Consider the following 21440-nt stretch of genomic DNA (forward strand, 5'->3'; position numbering starts at 1 on the left):
AGATTGAGATTGTGACAAAATTGGGAACAACCTTTTTATTGATGAGGATCTGGTGAAATAATTATCATTGAACAGCTCTAATGTTCTTGTTCTGAAAACTGACCGAGGTTTTTGTCCTGAATTATAGCCCATATTTGGAAAGAGTCCCAGGATGTTCCACATGTCATATCCAGCCCAAGATGGCCGAACAACTGACTTTAAGTAAAACATTGACTCACGTGACCAATTATAAATCACTGCATTTCAGAGTTTGTTTGTTAGACATCAACACCTGGAGTCACTTGAACATTATTAATGTTTTTTATAAATACATTATAGAGTAAAATATGCTTAATTGGTCTTGAATGGTCTTTGGATTGACTATCAAGTAATTGCCTTAAATTTAAAATTACATGTCATCCCTGACTATTGTCAGACTTGTTTATCAAACTCATTAAGACATTTTTGGGTGCATTGTATCTCTGGCTAATTCTTGTTAGTGTGTCGCTGAATAACAAGATTTGAATCAACCCAATAGAAACCACAGTGTCATGTGACCGGAAAACAGGGCCTCCCAACCCTGGTGCTACCACCAGATCTGTTTTCCACTCTCTGAATTCTGGACGTGTCTTCTCTTTCTGATTGACTGAACACACCTGATCCAGGTAATCAGCTGCATGAAGTGGTAGATCTGTGGACCAGAGCCGAGCATCTCCAGCATAAAACCTTGTCCATAGTAGTCCTGAACATAACCCATCTTCACACGTTGCCCTAAACCCTTTCAGTGGCTTGAAGAATTCGTACTTCTACACTGGAGAAATATCTGCGTTAAACTACCTTCCCTTCCTAAAGGCTCACACACACAAACCGAGTCAGACACAGGGTGTTCTTGTCTGTTGTGTGGTCTTATCTGTTGTGCTTGTTGTGGCTTTACAAGCTGTTCACTGATCTATTTTTAGAGCGGGCAGAATCATGTGTCTCCACAAGTGTGTGCATCTGTTTTGATGACTTTTTCTTTGACTAGAGTGTAACGAATGAGCAAAACCAGCTTGTTGTTTCCGGCAGTGTCCCTCGTGATCTGATGTAAATCTAAAAGGACTCTTCTACCGGCCCTGGTTCACCATTACGCCTCTTTTTATTATCAATAGTGCGGAAAAAATTAAATCTTACATCTTGAAAGTTCTGACTCAAATGAACTTTAATCAGTGAAAACAAAAAATATATATTTCTTGTGTTCAGTAATGTTTTAATTCAATCAATGAATTATAGATCAAACTTTTTTTTTCAAACTCTGGATTCTGGGTTTGCATTGTTGACAGAAAATGCGGCGCACATCTCAATGGGAAGCTTGTATCTGGTCCCTGTTTCAGATGGGCTTCAGAGATTGTGGAATGTGGGGCTTAGAGCTATTGCTCAAACACAGTGAAGAGGACGGGGGACTTCCACATTAGGTTTGTTCACGTTATAGATAAGTCTTAACTTCCTGTCAAAGTTGTATCACATTCCACCTCGTGAGAGTAAGACCCCTCAGATAATGAACCACAGCTTTCAGCATTCAGGTCCAACATCTTCAAACTTTTCATAGGAAAAAGTCACCATGTTTTCCAAACAGGAAGGAGCGCAAGAGGATTTGAAATCATAATTGGACCAAATAAATGGTTGTCTCATTAAATTCATTAAAACAATATCAAGAATGTTCTCAGTGACTTATTGTGGAGAAGAGTTGGACAATTTGAAAATTGATATAGTCTGCACACATGAGAGGAAGTGTAGGAGGACATTTGTTGGTGACACCTGGTGTAAGACGTTGATGCCATTACCAGATTTTTGCTGGTCATTGTTTACCTAAGAACAATGCTGAGTTCCTCACCAAGGGCCCTATGCAGGAACCTGCAGCTCCAGATCCACATGTGGCTCTTTTATGTCTCCACGGTGGCTCCTTGACCAAACATGACCCAGCCATGTCAGAGTCAGCAGCTCCTGATAATGGCTGCATAACCAAAACTACTTAAAGAAAACAAATAAACAAAGCCTGTAAACTAATACTACCAAGATCCAACCCCAAACTAAAATAACAAAACCCAGCAGAGTAAGAATGCTGAGGACAAAGAGGAGAAAAAGAATTAAAAAATAAATAAAAGAAGAAGTAGCGATTACTTAATTAGCATTTATTTCATTTGGATTAGTTATATGTATAAATTGATGGTGAAAAGATGATAAAGTGTTTGGTATGATGTCTTGTTTGATCAACTCTACCTCCAGAATGCACAGATTTATATGCAAACAAAACTTTGGTAAAAAGTTTGATCTTTTATGAGTTAAAAGCACATTTTATCTTATGCTGAACAACATTAGTTACTAGCTGCCCAGAGCTGCACTGAGATGATCCTGTGTGTCACAGAGCATCTTTTATTTTTAAAATAAGTAAAAAAAAAAAAAAATTCAAAGTTTGAGAGATGCTAGGTTCTTTTTATATATTTTTTCGTGCCAAAAAAAAAATTCTTATTTATTATTTAAAAAACAGAAAGTCATGAATACAAATCCAAATTTCTTAAAGGCTAAAGTCAGACTATGCAGCTCCCTCTAGGTTTTGATCAGTAGAAAACGAGCCCAAACGGATCTTTTACTGTTAAAGGCTGCCCCCTTTATCTGTGGGGTAAAATATCTGTCAAAAAGGAATGTATGCATTGAGACATAATTGTGCTCAAACTTAATCTTTGTACACAAATAAATATGAATACATTTAGTTTTAGGTTTGACACGACCGTTTTGAATACAAACTTTCTTTGTTTTGAATATGATTTTTCTTTGGAATATGAATTTCTCCTATTAGATGACTGTCAAAAAACGTCACGAGTTCATTTATATCGAGTCACATCAAAGCAGGAAATCTGGGACTGATGAATTGTAAATCATTTTTTGTTTTTAGTGTTACTTTATGAATGTTATGTCTGAGGCTAAAAACCCTGGTACAGAGGAGAGGCTAAGGTGTCCATCAGGTACAAAGCTTTTGGCCAACACCTGAGGATCCCTTCACAGGCCCAGAAACCACAAGTATAACAGTATTACTAACCTGCTAAAAACTGAGAACTGGGAGAACTGAACTTCTGACCTGCTGCCGAAGCAGTAAAGAAGGTCACATGATGGCTCCTTGCAGACTAAATATCAGTGAGAGGTATGGAGGTGATTTAGAGAGGACTATAGGACCTGTTCAGTGTTGGTACAGAGGAAGTCATCTCCTCTGTGATTCACCTGAGCTTAAAACATGTGAAGTACAGGAACCTGCCGCCCGTTCAGAAGGAGATCTCTCAGCATGGCTGGTAAACAGAGGAGGTTGAGCGTTGGGAAGGGAAGGGAAAGCCGTTGTATGAATGTTAAAAAAACCTCAACTACTTTTCCTACACTGCTCTCATTAACAAACGGGCACGAGGAGAGGAGCTTCACCTTCCTGCAGATCAGACACTCCTGCAGCAGTGAAACAGCATGTTTCCTGCAGCATTAGGAAGTCAACATCTTCCCATCCACAACACCTATTCCAGGAATCCTGTGGGAACAATTCTACTCAGGTGCATCATCTTGAAAACGTAAATCTTTTTACTACTGTCCTCTGCAGCTGAATGTTTCAAGTTTCTGAATACAACTCTCAGGAAAAAGTAGTCTACCAGTATCCATAATCTATCCTAAAGGTGAGGTAGGATACTCCAAGTTCTTTTCTTATATATGGATTGTAAACTTAAAATGTTCAGTTTTCTTGAGAAGTTTTCAGTCATCCTCCCAACAGTAACTGCGTTAGGCTGAAAGGGATGAAGAGGGTTAAGACGATGGATGGAAGTATTCAATTTATATACTCTACATTACATCTAGTTGCTCTACTTGTACTCAAGTATACAAACTTCATGTACACTATGATTCAAAGGAAAGCAGAATGGAATTATTTTAGTAATGGATGCTGTTAAATGTTCTGCTTTCATAGAGATGTTTCTGTTTGTGATTGTGTGTGAAAGCTTAAGCAGTTTGGATGGATGAAGATGAAATCTAACGCTTTTAATTACTTTTTAAAATTTCTAAACATTTGATGATAAGTTGTATGAAGTTTTATGAATAAAGGTTTGATTGAAGTGAGTTGGGTGACGGTGTAGTGCAGAGGTAGAGTGGTTGACGCCTGATCGGAATATCGCAGGTTTGATTCCCGCCCAGCCGCCCCCATGTGTCGAGGTGTCAGTGGACAACTTGCTCCTGGTTACAGGTTGGCATCAGTGTTCAGCAGCAGAGTGTGAATGGATGAATGGACTGTAAAATGCTTTGGACCTTCGAGGAAGGTAGAAAATAGTGCTGCCACAAACAATTATTTACGAAGTTGACAAATAACTGATTTTTTTTTTTTCAATAAGGAAAGTTAGCATGTCTACATGTCTTGCAGAAAGACTTGGGTTATGTCCGAATTACCCCTAACTACAAAAAAATGATATAGTGCCCTGAATTTTAAAAGTAATTCAGACACGATGCTCACTACTTTTCTTTAGTTTTTCTAAACACCGGAAATGACGTCACCGATTTCACAAAGTGAAAGTCGAATAAACATTTCACAACATTTATTTATAAATAAACTGTGTTCTGATGGTGGATGGTTTATTCAAATATTACATTTAAACACGTTTCTTTGGCATAATTTGTTCGACCACAATGCATTGTGGTCTACATTTGCTAATCTAGTGAGCATCGATGCATGCTAGTTTTGCACAAAGACTTCTGGAAGATTTCGAGTGTACTCGATTTTGGAATTGGTACATTCGGACAGCACTAGAAAATGATGGAAAAAAAAAATACTGAAAAAAAATAATGCACTATATAGTGATTGGGGGGGGGGATTTAGACACAACCATGATCTCTTTTGAGAGCAGATGCTCACTTCAGCAGAGAAATATCACTGATGGGGTAGAGGTTGCAGGGATGGACAGAAAACATTTAGCTAATAAGTTTGCGTTAATGTTAGCTTACCTAGACGACGATCCCTCTTCATGTCATACTCAGTACGCTTTCTCTTCAGGTCCTCATGCATCGTTTTTATTTTATTTTTCTTGTTTTAATGTTTCTTACTTTTAAACTCTGTTGGTGTGTTGTTATGGTATCTGAGTCTTCCTAGAACTTCCTGTGACATCACTACTGAACCTGACATTCTGATTAGCATTACTGCGCATGTGTGTCAAAGACAACGGCAGACATAGCATTAGAAGGTGTGCACCGTCATTACTGTATCTTATGGAGTAAAAGTCGCACCGCAGTACAAATTGCACAGGAGTAGAAGTCATACTTTTGGGAGAAAAGTTTGACATTTCAGAACAAATCTACCAAGGTAGCTAAAATAAAAAATAAAAATAAATACAAGATTACTAATCTGTTGATCTGTATAAGAAAAATATCAAATTTTAAGAAGAAACCAATCAGATTCTCTTCCTAGTTTGTTTTGGACTACCCTCTCCTCCTGTGGAGATGGAAGCTAGGATGGTGCCGCTGTGGTTAGCGTGGTTGCAGATGTCTGTCCCAAGCATTTCCTGGCAGTTTTCTCCACATCAGTCTTTAGTTCTTGAGAGCGCCGCCTTTGTTGGAATGGGTCTAAAAATATGTTTTTATTTTCCCTTTCAGCTACCATCAGTCAGTGGCAGGGAGAGCCAAAGGAGCGCGTCATCTCTCTGGTTCTGGCACATCTTCCTCTCCTGAAACCCGGAAACACCGAAGCCAAAGGAGAATACATGCGTCTCCTGCCGCGCATCTTGGCTCACACCATCGAGCACGGCCATCACCTGGAGGAGTCCCGTCAGCTCCTGTCCTACGCCCTCATCCACCCCGCTACCTCCCTAGAAGACCGCGCTGCTCTGGCATTGTGGCTCAACCATCTGGAGGAGAGGGCTGCTGCCCGAGGAGACTCGCTGGAACGACCCCCTCCTGCTGGACCACACCACCACCACCACCACCACCACCACCAGTCTACACCTCCATCCACGCTCCCCTCCTCAGGATCCTCCTCCTCCACTAACAACTCCTCCTCGGGCCATCCCTTCTGCTCACATCACCACCAGCGTTACGGCTCAGATGACCGCCTCAACGGGTGGCAGAGCTCCCGGGAGTCAGGCGTGGTTGGAGGGTGGCAGCAGCAGGGCTGTGAAAACGGGCACCTCCTTCTCTACCCATCATCCTCTGTGCCAGCAACCATTAACACAGTCGGAACCGGCGGAGGAAGCGGCACTGGTAAGGAGAACTTTTGACACACCTTCAGCCATCAGTCAGCTTACACTGAGCGTCCTATTTCCAAAGCCTCTTCTCTTAGTCACCAAAACAAAACTCATTTAACCCTTAAAATTGTACACAAACCCAGCAGATGGAGCCTGACTCCATTCTCAACCCAGATTTGAGAAATGCCAAAAAGGGGGCGGGGCTAATGGAGCTGGACTTAGCGGCAGAGGTGTGGCCTGGATCTATGATTGACACCGTAGGTCGTGAGCCGAACATGATAAACATTTATTGAACACTCTAAAACAAAATTTGTAAACTTTAAAACCGTTATTTTTTAACATGGTTATGAACTTGATATATAGCATTACCTGTGATAATGATAGTGTGAATGCTGTAAGCTGAATTTGGCCGCTGAAGCTAATAGATGGCTAAATATTAGTTAAATAATTAGCTAAATGCCAAATTAGCTATAAAAAAAAAACTTGGGTTAGCAAAAGCACCTATGATGTGGCTGATATAGCTAAACTTCAAACTATCTAAAAACTGAAAAAAACCTAAATTAGCCAAAACAACTAGCATGTAAATATTAGCTAAACTCCAAAACAGCCTAAAAATCTTAGTAAATGCCAAAATCGTCCAAAAACTAGCAGAATGCCAATTTTTAAAACTTTAAAACTAACTTTTTAACATAATAACAAATAATAAAAAGGCAGGAATATCATTCCAGAATAAATCAACTTAAACCTTAAATAACTTTTAACATTTTACTCTCTATAAAAATATATTTTGTCAAAATTATACAAGTTAGAAATAACTACAAGATAACATTAGGCCATTAATAACAATAAAATAAAGTGATCTGGAGGGCCGGATAGAGTTACCCAGAGGGCCGGATCCGGCCCCCGAGAGTAATTCCAGTAGATTCTGAAGGAGAAAAGTGGCTCTGCTTTTCTCCTTCAGAATCTACTGGAATTACTCTCATCATGTTGAAAAGTTACAGTATTTTAAAGATTTACTGTTTAAGCGTCACTGGCGATGCTTCAGGTGTTGAAGGGTTAAGTTGTACTTCAGATTTGTGAAACACTGAATCCCTCTGAGTCCAAGTTTGTCGTGAGCAGCTGCACAGCAAATATGTTCCTGTTGGGACGGGCCGGTTCCACTCTGACGGGCCCACACAGCAGCTACAGATGCAGAACAACCCGATGGAGGGCACACAACTTCACTGGATATTTCCAGACACCACTGCAAGGGCGTTGTGTGTTTGTATGTGTTTTATATGTGTGAGTGTGTGCACTTTTTTTCTTTCAGAGAGATGAAAGAAACAGCTGAGGGTGTATAAATAAAGCCACATTTCAAAGGCCTGCTCTCTGCTCCAAGAAAGAGCCTCTTGTATTCGTGACTCCTCACTCTTTAATTCCCAACATTTCAGCGTTTGCTAAACGCTGGTTAGCCGTTAGCTCTGGAGACGTGAGGGCTGTGTGCACGGTTCCTTAAGTAAAGGCTCACATGAGTAGAACAGCTGGATCCCTCTGAATGGATGGAGGTGTTTTCTTTAGAAAAGGTCAGAACGTCCGTGCTTCAGTCCCAAAAACCCACAGAGTGCAGAGCTCCGTCTTTTCCAATAATCACCTCACTTCTCTCGATTACCGTGGACTGGGCTTGTTGTCCTGGTGACGAGTACAGCCAGAATTGTCCCGACTCATCAACCTGCATCCACAGCCCTCCCCCTCAGCTTACCACAGGTTGAGCTGAAAGCACACCAGCTCCCAGCAACCATCCTTTGCCTTGTAAGGAAGCCTTTGTGGCAGACTGTATTTAGGGAAAATGGTTAATATTTAGGGACTGGAACTTGAAATGTTAGCTGGGCACCTATTTTAAACAGGCCTCAGGAACTCCTATACATAGCGCCAACAGTAAGTGGGCTGCTTATAGGACTAGGAGGGGAGAGACTGGAGTATTGGTGGCAGCTCCCAGCGTCAGTGAGGCGACACAAAAAGCTCTTTGGCTCTGCACTTTTATAGCCTGTTTACCTTCTGGAGCAGCATCGGAGATTCAGAGCGCCTTGTGTCTCCGGGATGTTCTGGAGCTACAGGCCTGGATTGAACGGGGGGGGTCTCCCTGTTGGTAAAAGTATTAGTATACAAATGAGTGAAGTAGTAAATAGAAGTTGATGGTTAAAAATCACTTCGATAATAGCATAAAAAACAATTCAGAAAACTGAAGTTCCAGCAAGTCTTCCCTACTGGTCTTTTAACTATGATGATGCAGCTTTTAGCCAAAACCTGTATCGTTTTGTAGGACATCGTTTCTGCAGAGCAGTGTTAGAAATTCACCTCTGAGTTGTGGGTGGGACAGAAGTAAGCCTCCACTGACATCCCATCATCCCTTTGTTTACACTCTCGTGATAGCTTACCTGACAACCTTAAGCTAACTTGAGTGATGCAACATAAAAGACGAGCCATATTAGAGATATTTTTGGAGCCAAATTCCAGCTCAGAGGAGGAAAAGGAAGAGGTTAATTAGCGAGACGGATAATCCGTGGTCTGTACGGATCACTAGCCATGATTCAGGCCACACGTATACCGCGGATCAAACCCTCCCCCACTGCGTACCTCATGGGCCCATTATAAAAATTATTATTCTCCCTACATCCAATGCAACTGGAGTCAAATTCATGTTCTGTACACCGTCTTTGTTTTGGCATGCGTCAAAGTTTTGGTACACTTGAAAACTTTTCTGGGATTGGTACATGTCTCCGTGTCTGGGTTCAGATCTCCCAGTGAAGAGCAGCAGCTTTCCTGCAGCCGCTGCTTCTGCAACCGGGACGTTCTGTCAGGGGAAGGCAGTACGGCAAGGCAAAAGGATCAAAAATCTCCAGGAAAAGCGGGCATGGCAGCGCCTCACCTGCACATGGACCACAGATGATAATAATTATTTGAAATATTTAAATGTTTCCAGAGTTACTTTCAATACTACAAATAATATAAAAAATAATGAATGTTTAATTTTGACTTTTTATTTAAAATTTTATTTGGATGTGGGGGCAAAGAAAAAATGCATATTCAGCATTCTTTTCTCTCAAATCTCTTATAGATTTGATCTCCAGACATGTAAATGCTGTCAGAAACTACATGTTTTTACATTTTTGCCTATGTTCAAAGATGTGTGAGTGTATATTTATGAAGTACTTCACAGATGTTTTGAAGTAAAAAAAAAATATAGGCTTTCATCTTATGTTTTTTTCCTGCTGTTTTTTTTTTTTTTTTACTTTTCACTGATCCGTAAAATGATCCAAACCAATTGGAACCGTGAGTTTTGTGATCTGTTACACTCCTAACATTAATGAATGTATTAGACTGCAAGAAGATGCTAGAGAACAAAGCGGAGCAGGGAGACTTTGGTCCGCCCATCACAGTTTCTGTGTCCTGAACTTTTTGAAATTCATCCTGATTTGAATAAAGAGATTCTTAGAAGCAGTTTTAAACTCAAATGATATATATGTCCTCCATCATAAGAAAAATGCAACAAGAACAAGTTAAAAACACTATTATAATTGAAGTGGGTCTTTAAGAACCTTTTTGTTAATTTAGGGAAAATTTAAAAGCCTTTTTGTGCCACTAAACATTTTTTTTAGTTCTCTGTCACTTTTATTTGTTTCTGTCCCACCTTAACCCCTGAACACTTTCGCTATACAGTGTTACCCCACTTATTTGAGTTTCTTTATTCCAGTTAGTCCCAAAAACTCAGAAGTCAAGACACTTTAATGAAACTTTTGCTTCCGAAGGTGCTGCAGGAATTTTCCAAGGCGTGCACTCACTCAAAGCAAGCCTGCCTGGAGAAATGACATCAGCTGACTCAGAAGCAGCTCGAAAATATCCTGATAACCGTTGAGGATAATTATCATCCAGAGCAAATCTTTATTGTGGATGAAACCGGCAAATTCTGGATAGGGATGCTCTCTCGCACTGAACTGATTAAGGAGGAAGCACGTGATTTTTATTTATTTTTTAAGGCACAGAGAGACAGAGTGAAAGTCCTTCTATAAAGTAAAGTATATTAGCATCATGCTAATGCTACATTGTGATCACCAAATCAACACTTTGTATTAAACTTTCTGTTGCTGCTGTAAGTCCAGTTGGTTTGTCTTCCAAATCTGACTGACTCCCATTAAAAATCTCCAGATGTTCTGCTGCTTCATCAACTGAAACTAAGTGTTACACAGAGAAGATTAGCAGAAGTGACTGCAGAGTTATGGTGTCTCGCAAGCTTTGTTTACCTTGCCAGCAGACAAGGAAATGGAGAGGTCCAAAAAATGTACCGAAATGAGAGCTAATGTGCATAAATGATTAGATGTAATCATTTACTCTCCATGTGGCGACTAACACTTGAACTTTATTCTCGACAAAGAGGTCAAAATGTGCCCCACTGGTGAGTATCAACTTCTGACCCTTCAAAATAAAAGTCACGATAGACTCATTCCTCTGTCGAGAAAATGTTCTATGGTGATATCTATGGTTATGGTTTTATCACCCAGCCCTAGGTATGTGTTTTTAAATTGAAAATGAAAAACAGAGGTTGATCCTAAAAACATGCTCAAAAATGAAGGAAAAATTAAGAATTTGAGAACAAAAAATCCCCCCCCAAAAAAGGAAATAATGATACTGGAGACTTGGCCTTTGGTCCGCCCATTCCTGGGACATGTGAGACTTTACCCATGACACTCAGAAAAATGCAACATATTGAAAACCATGTAAATACTTTTGCTCGGGTAAAAATTAGCCGGCGATGGTGCTCTAGGGTGAAGTAAAGAAAACAATGAAATCTTTAGTCATTAAATGTTAGGCATTCAGGCAACAATTAAGTTTTTACTTTGATCTTTCTGGTTTTTAGAATAGAACTTCATTATTTTGTTGCACATTTTTTTATATGCAAATGTGAACTTTCTATACTCGCTGAGCTTGAAAGAAGTATTTTAAAATGTTGTGAAATATTTGTACTTTCTAAATGTAACTCTTTGCCTCGTGGTGCCTCAGCATCAGGTTTTTCTTCAGTCTCTTTGGCTCGTTGCTTGTGAAACACAAACGTGATATATTCTGCTCTGGTCTGTAAAGTCTGAACATCTGAGAGGAAAAACTGCTCTGCAGAGTTTTCATGTTGTAGAGCAGCAGGTCAGCTTTTTCCAGATTCAGCTAAGTCTGAAAAGCTGCTCCTAAGCCTCTCAGGTGTTTACATTTATACAGCATGCTGAAAAGTGGAATTTTTTTTTAAGCATTTTCATCATTTTGTCTTACATTGAAGCATTACTGTGTTGGAATGTCAGCATGGAAAACCCAGAGAGCACTTTTAAATTCACAACTTGATTTCATTGAAACAATCTGTGAACAAATCTGTGATGCAAGCAGAATTATGAGAGCTTTTAAATAATTTGCAAATACAGTGGTTCAAAAATGCATTCATAGTTGGTTTAAGGTAGAATTAAGGATAAAATAACTAGAAAATAATGAATGATGGAAACTACAGAAACAACAGCAAGGAAATTAAAGTAAAATACATGGAATTATATAATTGATGAATAAATAAAGAAATTACATTATCTTATATAGAAACAAAAATGAGTATATAAGTAATTAGAAAAGCATAAACTTCTTGAGTAATGAATAAAACTCCTTGAAATAGTTCTCCGGGTTTCTCCTCACAGTCTGGCAGCTAGAGTGGAAAATCTCCTCCAGAAGGTGAACGGGGCATCAAGCGGTGCTCTGTCCTGCTTTCAGGACATTTTCAGGACCTTTTAGGGCCTTTTCTGAGCAAACCCAAAGTGGGACACTTTCACCTTCGTCCTGGGGCTGGTTTCAAAACAAAAACTTGTTGCACAGCCAAGTCTGTCCCCATTCTGGATGTGAAACTGCCCAATTTCAGGAAATCAAAATGCTTTTATATTGTGTTTTAGTTTCTCTATGTGATTCTTTAACAGAACATCTGTGTTGTTCTTTTGCAGTGTCCAGCAGTGGTGGTGGCAGTCAGCAGCACACTCCTCTGAAGCGCTCCGTATCCCTAACGCCTCCCATGAGTGGCCCCAACAACCAGCCGCTGGGCCACGTCTGGTTGTCCCAGGAAGACCTACGCACCGCCAGAGGGCCAGCTCCAGACCACGCCCCGCTCTCCCCGCAGAGCAGCATCGCCTCCTCCGGCAGTGGAGGCAGCGAACACCTGGAAGATGCTGGTTTAGGAGGTGGTTCGGCCCTACATCGTAACTCCTTTCATGAGGAGGGCAGTGGCATGAGGGGTGAGTGAGACCAGCCTACGGACCTGAACCCACTGCTCTAGTGCTGCAGTTTGTTGTGACAGACCTCACAATCCTCCACGGAAGACATTTTCAAAATCCACTTTAACAACACTGAGACTTGATGTTCAATTCTTCAATACAATACTAGAGTTCTGTCTTCAAGTCTCAGTCGAGCCTCTACTTCCTGTTCAGAATCTGGCTCAAACCAGAAGGGACCAAATTCTACAGGTCCTTCAGAAACTGCATTGGAGGCAGGTTTCAACTCCATTGACTTCCATGATAGAAATTCTGTTTTCACACTAAAATAAAACCCTGTCTGTTCTGGCTTTACATGACATTACAACCTCAGATCAGAAGGTTTGGGTTCAGTATCTTGCATTCCTGGTAATCAAAGTACTCTTGGGCCAGACGCCCTCATTGCTGCTGGTGATCAGGGCATTAATTGGGAGATTTGCCCCCCACCAGTGTTTGCATGGGTGAACTGTAAAGAGCCTTGGGCATTTATCATGTCAGATAACAACCATACCGGTATTTGCCACCATGACTCTTTAACCATCCATCCATCCACGTATTCATCCATCCATCCATCCACGTATTCATCCATCCATCCATCCATCCATCCATGTATTCATTCATCCATCCATCCATCCACATATTTATCCATCTATCCATCCATCCACATACATTCATTCATCCATCCACGACTTCATTCATTCATCCATCCTTCCATTAATTTAATTGATACTTTTGTATGGAAACATCTAGTCTCACTGGATCTGTGTGTGTTTATGTGTTACTTGTCTGCCTGTTTGTGTGTAACTTTGGATTTGTGTGTGTGAAACACTTGATTTGTAACTCATACAATACATTTTGTTCCTGTGTATACTTGTAACTTTGTATATACAGTTACACTCAAATATAACAAAAATACAATTTACAGCAAATCACAACTTGAAATTACAGCAGCTTAAAAATAACTACAAATTCAAACATCTATGCATACAAATCTTTAAATAGTACGTAAGAATCGCCTGATACACGCATAAAAAAAACGCATTTACGCACAAATGAGAGTAACAACGAGAGGTTGTGAGAGTCATTTCACATCACTAATTTTGTGTGTAGATGATGCGTTTAAATGCTGCTGGAATGCTGGGTCATCAGAGTTTTCTTATCAGCAGCTTTGAACTTAGATTGTGAATAATATTTAGTAAAAACTTTTTAAAAACTACTTTTTCAAAGAGAAAAGCCTAATAATTAAGATTAAAATAAGTCTAAATTAGCATTTTTAAAACACATCCCTTTTAATTTTAGTTTTTTTCCTGAACTCATTGCTCCCTCTCGACAGCTCCTCCAGCCCGTAGCTCTGCCCACAGCTCTAGTTTCCAATCACCACAGTAGGTCAGTCAGAACTGACTTTGGATCTGATGGGTTCTCTCAGCTCTCTGGGTGTGGAGAAGGACCTGGAATAGCCGTGACTGGAGACCAGCACTCGGGGAAGAGCTTCGGGCTGGGGGTGCTGTCGAGTTCTGGAAAACTTTTTCTTTTAAAGGGATACATTTTAAAACGCATATTTAGACTTTTCTATCTTAATTATTGGACATATCTGTTTAATAAAGTGGAAAAATGTTAGTTTGTCACAATCTGAGATCAAAGCTGCTGATAAGAAACTCTGAGCATTTCAAGGCATCATCTACCTACCACAGATCTAGAGACTCACAACCCCTCGTTCACTTGTAACTCTGCATAAATGTGTTGTTTTTGTGTATGTGTGTATCAGGTGATTGTCGCGTACTATTTAAAGATTTAATGTAGGAGCTGTTTGATTTTTTTAGTTGGTTTTCAACCGCTGACATTTTTAAATGTGTGTCAGTAAATTTTATTTTATTCGAGTGCACAAGTGAAAACACAGTCGGAAGTGTGCACAGTTACACACAAAATGTATCACATGAGTTACAAATTCAGCATTACGCATACAAAAATCCATTGAGACTCTTTTCATTCCATATTTTAGCATCACCCACATTCACAGATGTCTCATAAACTGGTTGTAGTGATGTAGTGATCGGTGGTGGTGGTGCTGATGAACCCCTCTCTGTCCTTTGTCCCTCACAGATGTTCCTGCGTGGCTGAAGAGCCTTCGTCTTCATAAGTATGCTGCTCTCTTCTCCACGATGACCTACGACGAGATGATGTCTTTGACAGAAGATCAGCTGGAGGCACAGGTTTATAAACACACACGGGGTTCATGATGTTCACATCTCCTCTGCATTCACGAGTCCTTAATGGCTCAGGCCGTGATGATAAAACGTTCAAATGTTTATGGTCAAATAGCTGAAAAGGTTCAACACAACAAAAATAACTGCTAATGCAAAAACCTGATAGTAAGCTCCTTTAATAATTACTGTTTCTCTCAAATTATTGACCATTGCTTTTGAACGGGCAAGTAAGAATAAAAAAATGAAAAGACAACCTTAAGAAAATGCCTCAAATTAAATGTAAAAAGTTACCTTATGCATAAATAATCCTGAATCATTTACCTAAAATGGTAAAAAATTACAAACTATGTGGAATTCTTGATTTGATTTATTGATGTATTTAAAGTAGGGTTGCCCAATAATAGATGATAATTATTGGCCGATAGTGATTATTATTATATTACGCCAAAAATGGTATTATTTATTTTGCACTTCAGTTTAAAACAAAGCAATTATTTTTTAACCTTGAGATTTAAGTATTTCCTTTTCACCTTATCATATCGGGCTTTATTTGTTTTGAAAAAAATGTCCTTGTTACATTGCTATTTAAGTCAACATTTGTTCTGACCATTGAAATGCCTTTTCTCTATTGACAGATGTATAGCAGACTGAAAGCGCTAACAGTGGTTGTACTACCTGTTCAGTTTACTGTGTGCTTGCAAATACTTTAAAAAGTATTTAAAAAATATTGGTTGATTATCGGTATCGGCTGCAAGAGGCTGGGAGTATTGGATATTGGGTTTAAAAAGTCATTATTGTGCATCATTAGTTTCAAGCATTAAAAATATTGAAAGACAAAAATAAAAAATGTACAAAACACAGATGAAACAAACCCATTTGAGATATCAAGAAAGACTATGTAGGAATTATTGAAACATCAATGAAGATGATTGAAGATGACGTCTTCTTGACAGTGGTACTGTTTCTGTACTCAATCATGAATAGACCTTTGCTGTCAGTTTATGATCAAACAAGAAGAGTTTGATCTGTTGCTTGAAGGAAGAAGCGAAGGAGCAAATATTTGTAATCCCACCCCTTAAATGCAGAGTGCAAATATAAGACCCCAGTCTGCAGAATTTTTAAAGATGTGAAATTCTTTTCCATCTGAGGTTCTGTCCAAGTTCTGAACTCTCAAAACCTCCCTCAGTTTTGTTCACTTATTGTCCAATTCAATAATGAGCATTAAAATTCCTCAATCTTTCATGAACCATGAAAATCATAAAAGCCAAAAGCAGAAAATATCCTGAAGGAGCTGAAAGTCCAAAAGCTTTACAGCAATAGAACAAACAGAATAAAGTGACATGAAGCTGTGAGAGTGCAGGATGTTCAGTAAAGCTACCACAAAGTTTGGACTTCTTAGTGTAAAATAATATAGATGGGGCTCGTTTATGTGTCGTTTTAGTAATACTTTACTATAACTACAATATTATGTCTCTCAAATTAGGCAGTTGAGTCTTTTCCTTCTCTCCTCACTACAGGGATTGTGCAAACATTGGTCTTGTGGGCAGATCTTTACTTTGACCTTTTTTCATTCTCAGATGAGTTGTGTGTTGATATTTTTAAGTATTGGAATTTAGACTGCTTTAATGAATCACAAAGAGCTGGTCTTTGGGTGTAGTTCGATCGAGAACTATTCCACTGCAGATGTGAAATGTACAGCTTGACCCGTGGTGACAGTGGCAGTTGGTGACTGTGCATGAAGATCCTCTCATTTAATTGAATCTAAAATGCTAAAATTAACTCTGCTGATGGGGAAGCTGGAACTTTCCCCAGGTGCTGCCAGCTCTTCTGTCTAAGGCTTAAAGGTCACGGTCGGCCACGCCGAGACGTCAGCACAACAACGACGCTCTCCTGTCCTCGGAAAGATTCTCCTTTATCGGTGTCTTTTCATATAAACTGTTTTCATTGTCCGTTTTTGAGCTTCTTTTAACTCATTTCACTCATTTCATTTATCAGGAACAGTTTGGGTTTTACGTTTGGTCCACAGCAGAGCCGGTTTCCTCCGGTGGTCGTCCAGGTTTAGCAGGTGTAAAATCCCACTTGAATTCTGGTTTGGACCAAACAAGAGAATTCTGGTCTTCTTGAGAAGAATGAGGGTTTCTGTTCAGTTGCAGATGAACTCTGGTGCGGTTCACTTCAGAAGGAATGTAGACAGACTTTCAATCAACCAAAGAGAGGAGAAGCTGGAAGCTCTCTGTGTGTTTGGAGGAGATAAAAAAATAAAGACAGAAAAATAACGGTTGTGTCCGAATTCCCCCCTAGTCCCTAACTACTAAACAAATACATAGTTCAGAACTATCTAGTGCTCTGGATTTTAAAGATAATTCGGACACGATGCCCACTAGTTTTTTTTGTTTTTTTAAACACTGGATATGACGTCACCGATTTCATAAAGTCAAAATCAAATCAGTACGAACATTACAACATTTATTTATGTTCTGATGGTGAAAATGTGGATGATTTATTAAAAATTACATTTAAACACTTGTTGTTCGACTGCAATGCATTGTGGTCTATATTCGCTAATCTAGTGAGCATCAATGCATGCTAGTTTTTTGCAAAAACGTCTGGGAAATTTCTAGTGCGTTTGCTTTTGGAATTGTAGGTTCGGACAGCTCTAGGAAAGGGTGAACGCACAATGTAGTGAGTCGGGGTGTCGAACTCAATCGCACAGGGGGCCAAAATACGAAACACACCTCAGGATCAACATTTATTTTAAAACTACATTTCTACAACTTTAAAATCATAACTTTTTAACATAATTATGAATAATAAAAAGGCAGGAATGTTATTCCAGAATAAATCAACTTAAACCTTAAATAACTTTCAATATTTTACTCTCCATAAAAATATATTTTGTTAAAATTATACAAGTTAGAAATAAGCCCAAGATAACATCGGACCATTAATAACGGATCCGGCCCCCGGGCCTTGACTTTGACACATGTGATGTAGTGTGTGGGGGGATTCTGAAATAGCTTTCTATGCAGGCATGACAGTCAGAGGACTAGCAGGACTAGCCTCTTCCTTTGGTTTTGACCTGGTCAGAGCGACAGATGAGCCTCCAAATGAGCAGCTGCTGGAACTGCAGGAGTTTTCCAGACTGTTTCACCCTCGTGTGTGTGTGTGAAGTCTGACCAAACAAAGGAGAAAGTTTGGAGTTTGAGGAGTCCCACAGGGTTCTTCTAGTGAGAAAGCAGCCGTAGCACACTGTTCTAGAACCTTCCTGAAGCATCTATGGTTTACATTAAGGAGCTCAGGAACAGACAGGACTGCCTTGTTGAAACCTCAAAGATTCATCTTGCTGATGATGTTTTTTTTTCCTCCAACAGAAAGTTACCAAAGGAGCACGACACAAGATTGTCATCAGCATTCAGAAACTTCGGGACAGGCAGAACTTCCTGCGCAGTCTGGAAAAGGTTGAAGACCCATTTCACCCTCACAGAAACGTGGCGAGCACCGCCTCCCTCGCTGTTCTAGTGTTTAGTATCTGATCGGACCGGAACCACACCATCATACCTGAGAGCCCAGAGTTCAGGGAGAACTTACAACAGTCCAGAGGAACCTTCTCATCTACACTTTGTTGTATTTTGGGTTTACTCTGAAACATGGCCACTCTGGAGGTTGACTGTAAATAAGAACTGGACTGAGTGACCCCTCCCCCTGGCATGACATTTTGGCTCCAAGAAGCTAAAATCTCATAGACTTCAATAGAGGAATAAACAGCTGTTACTCATTCTTTTGTCAGAATAATCATTCTTGATCTGATACATTTTTTGTTTAACATGTTTAACTCTCTATTTTCTTATTTTTCAAGTTACCAACTGACCAATCAGATGCCTCAGTAAAAGTTTGTGGTCTCTCAAACTCTTACGACATTTGAGAGATTTCATAAAAAGGTCAAATGAGATGCAGACGTCTCCTTTGACAGATGAGGATGAGAGCTTTAGGAAACCCTTTCAGAAATAATATTTTAAATCTTTTCAGAACTTTCAGCTTTTAAGCTTTTAAATGTGAATAAACTGTAACCGTCTAACAGTTTAGTGTGAAGATGAGCTTCAAATGAAACAGAGCGTTTATTATTTTATTTTTTTAACAAGTGTTCAAATTAATATAACTACACCGTTTACCTCCGGGGAAAAAGCCGACGAAATGCTTCTTTTCACGGTGAATCGGCTGACTGGAGCCGGTGAAATGCCGTTTGTATCACAGGGACAAATGTATCACAAAAGGCTGCAAAAAGAGAGAAGAAACGGGGGGGGAGGTCGAAAGCTTTTCTACGGATGATGTCACTCTCACTCATTCCAGTTCTCAAATACAGTCAATGGATGATCATGTGGTTGTACAGGAAGTAGAGAAGTAGTTATGCTTTTCATCTTTCCTCATGACACCCTAACTCCTTTACCGTGTCAGTCAAAACAGCTGTTCATGAGTCTCCGTGTGTGTTCATCCCGTCTGAAGCCCTGCTTCCTGTCTGCAGGATGTCTTGGAGGGCAGCAGCCTGCGGGCCCCCCTGCAGGAGCTGCACCAGATGATCATGACACCTATTAAAGCTTTCAGTGGGGGGGAGGAATCCTCCCTGCAGCGCCCTCTGCTGAGCTCCGAGAGCAAGAGCGCTGCCCCCGGCTCTCACCTCAGCGGGGGAGGCGGAGGGGAGGCGGAGTCTGGGACCAGCGTCATTGCTAAGGGAGATCTTCCTGGACAGTTCACTCGGGTCATGGGCAAAGGTGAACAGCGCCGCTCTCAGACACTCGTCAGTGACCAGCACCACGCTTACTCTGTGTTTGCCCCCCCCAGTCTGCACCCAACTGCTGGTGTCACACTCAGACGAGGAGAACATCAGCTCCTACCTGCAGCTCATCGACAAGTGCCTCATCCACGAGGTAGCTCCTCCGTCTATGCTTCAGTCTGGAACCTCAAATGGTCTCATTTGTTTTTTACTTTAAATTAATATCCTTTAGGGTTTTGAATGGAAGGAAAAACTGAAGGATTGCTGTGTCATGGTGGGATTGTTCGATGTTCTGTCTTCTCTGTGCTTTAACCCTCGGTGTGACGTGAGGCTCAGACTGAACCTGCTGACCTTCAAACATGCAGAGACAGTTATCGAAATGGAAACATCAAATACATCTATTGAATAGTTCAAATATGTTTGAATTCATTTAAAACAGTCACCGTGCCTTTACAGTGAATACACGAAAAAAACTGAATCTATAAAGTAGAGCTGTGGATCTTTGCTCAGGTGGAGATCCGATTCGATTCACGACTCAAACCACAACTCTTACTTTTTAATTTAATGTTCGTTGCTATGAGTATGTCTGTTTACTCGATGGGTAAAAATTGAAATTATTTGTATTAAATTACTGTCATTTATACCTTTATTTAAAGCAAGAGATCAAAATCAACAAAGCTGACAAAAACAAAGTTCAGCAGTGATATAAACAACAAAAAGGATAAAATCACTGCTGTTTTGGATCATTTAACAACAAAACCTGAAAATGTTCTCCACAGTTTTCTATCCTCAAAGTTCTTCAATATTTTATATTCTTTGTTTTGTAATTTACTTTATTTCCACCTTATTTTACAATTTTCACAAATAAAAAATATCACAACTTCGTAGAAAGACAAGAAAAAACAAACAGAATTAAGGAAAAAAAGCTAAAAGAAAATAAATCATGATTTTCAAATAAAGCTAAGGTGAGAGACAACACCCCCCCCCCCCTCAAAAAAACAAACAAAAAAACACTGTAGCTTTAGTACCGGGGCCCAAGTCCTTTTTCATTCTCTATAATGATAATAATGAGTCCAATTAGTCTTATTCTATTAGTCCTTCATACATTTGAAAACACTATTTACACAACACATTAGACATTACACATTTCAGTTTATATAAAATCCAATCTGGATTTTTGAATATAGTGTAGCCATTTTATCCACAGATTTAAATACGTCACTCTCCAATCTCAATGAATATGTCAGTTTCTCCAGGTTATATATACTCAATATCACATCAACCCATTCTTCCACTGTTGGCACCTCTCAAAAACGAAGTTCAGCAGTGACATAAACAACATAAAAGGACAAACATTATTGCTGTTTTGGATCATTTAACAACAAAACGTAAAAATGTTCTCCACAGTTTTTTATCCTCAAAGTTCTTCAATATTTGGGCGGCCGTGGTGCAGTGGTAGGGCGGTTGACTCCTGATCAGAAGTGAGCGGGTTCGACTCCCACCTTGCCCCCCCATGTGTCGAAGTGTCCTTGGGCAAGACACTGAACCCCGAATTGCCTCTGGTGGGAGGTTGGCACCAGTGTTCAGCAGCGGAGCCACCACCAGTGTGTGGATGTGTGTGTGAATGGGTGAATGGGTCTGTGACTGTGAAGGCTTTTAAGGAGGGTAGAAAGCGCTATACAAGTATACACCATTTACCATTTGACGTTCTAAACATTACATATTGCTGCAGAGTCCGTATGAAAAGAGTTCTTTTTTTTCGCAGCAGAATCCTCTGATTCACGTTGATTACATCCACCTTTCAGCAGCACGAGGCTGTTTCTTCAGAATAAGCTGGAGTTTCAATAATTGTGTCAAATATTAAAGAGTTATCATAACCAAAAGAATGCAAACACTGGAGCTAAAGCTCCGATGTTGAAGCTAATTCATTCTTTCAGAAGTTATGTCTGTGAGCAGAACT

General features: G+C 39.9%; 1 protein-coding gene across 2 annotated transcripts in view; it reads left to right on the forward strand.

The window, feature by feature from the left end:
• samd4a (sterile alpha motif domain containing 4A) overlaps window positions 1-21440 on the forward strand; it is a 57513-nt gene that overhangs the window by 22826 nt on the left and 13247 nt on the right. For both annotated transcript variants that reach the window (XM_024263080.2, XM_036210773.1), the window contains 6 exons: window positions 5623-6225; window positions 12206-12493; window positions 14609-14718; window positions 18084-18170; window positions 19232-19478; window positions 19549-19634. In XM_024263080.2, coding sequence (XP_024118848.1) covers window positions 5623-6225; window positions 12206-12493; window positions 14609-14718; window positions 18084-18170; window positions 19232-19478; window positions 19549-19634 — 1421 coding nt within the window. The remainder of the gene's footprint in view (window positions 1-5622; window positions 6226-12205; window positions 12494-14608; window positions 14719-18083; window positions 18171-19231; window positions 19479-19548; window positions 19635-21440) is intronic.

Source organism: Oryzias melastigma, unplaced genomic scaffold (genome assembly GCF_002922805.2).
Source record: "Oryzias melastigma strain HK-1 unplaced genomic scaffold, ASM292280v2 sc00236, whole genome shotgun sequence".
Classification (NCBI taxonomy): Eukaryota; Metazoa; Chordata; class Actinopteri; order Beloniformes; family Adrianichthyidae; genus Oryzias; species Oryzias melastigma.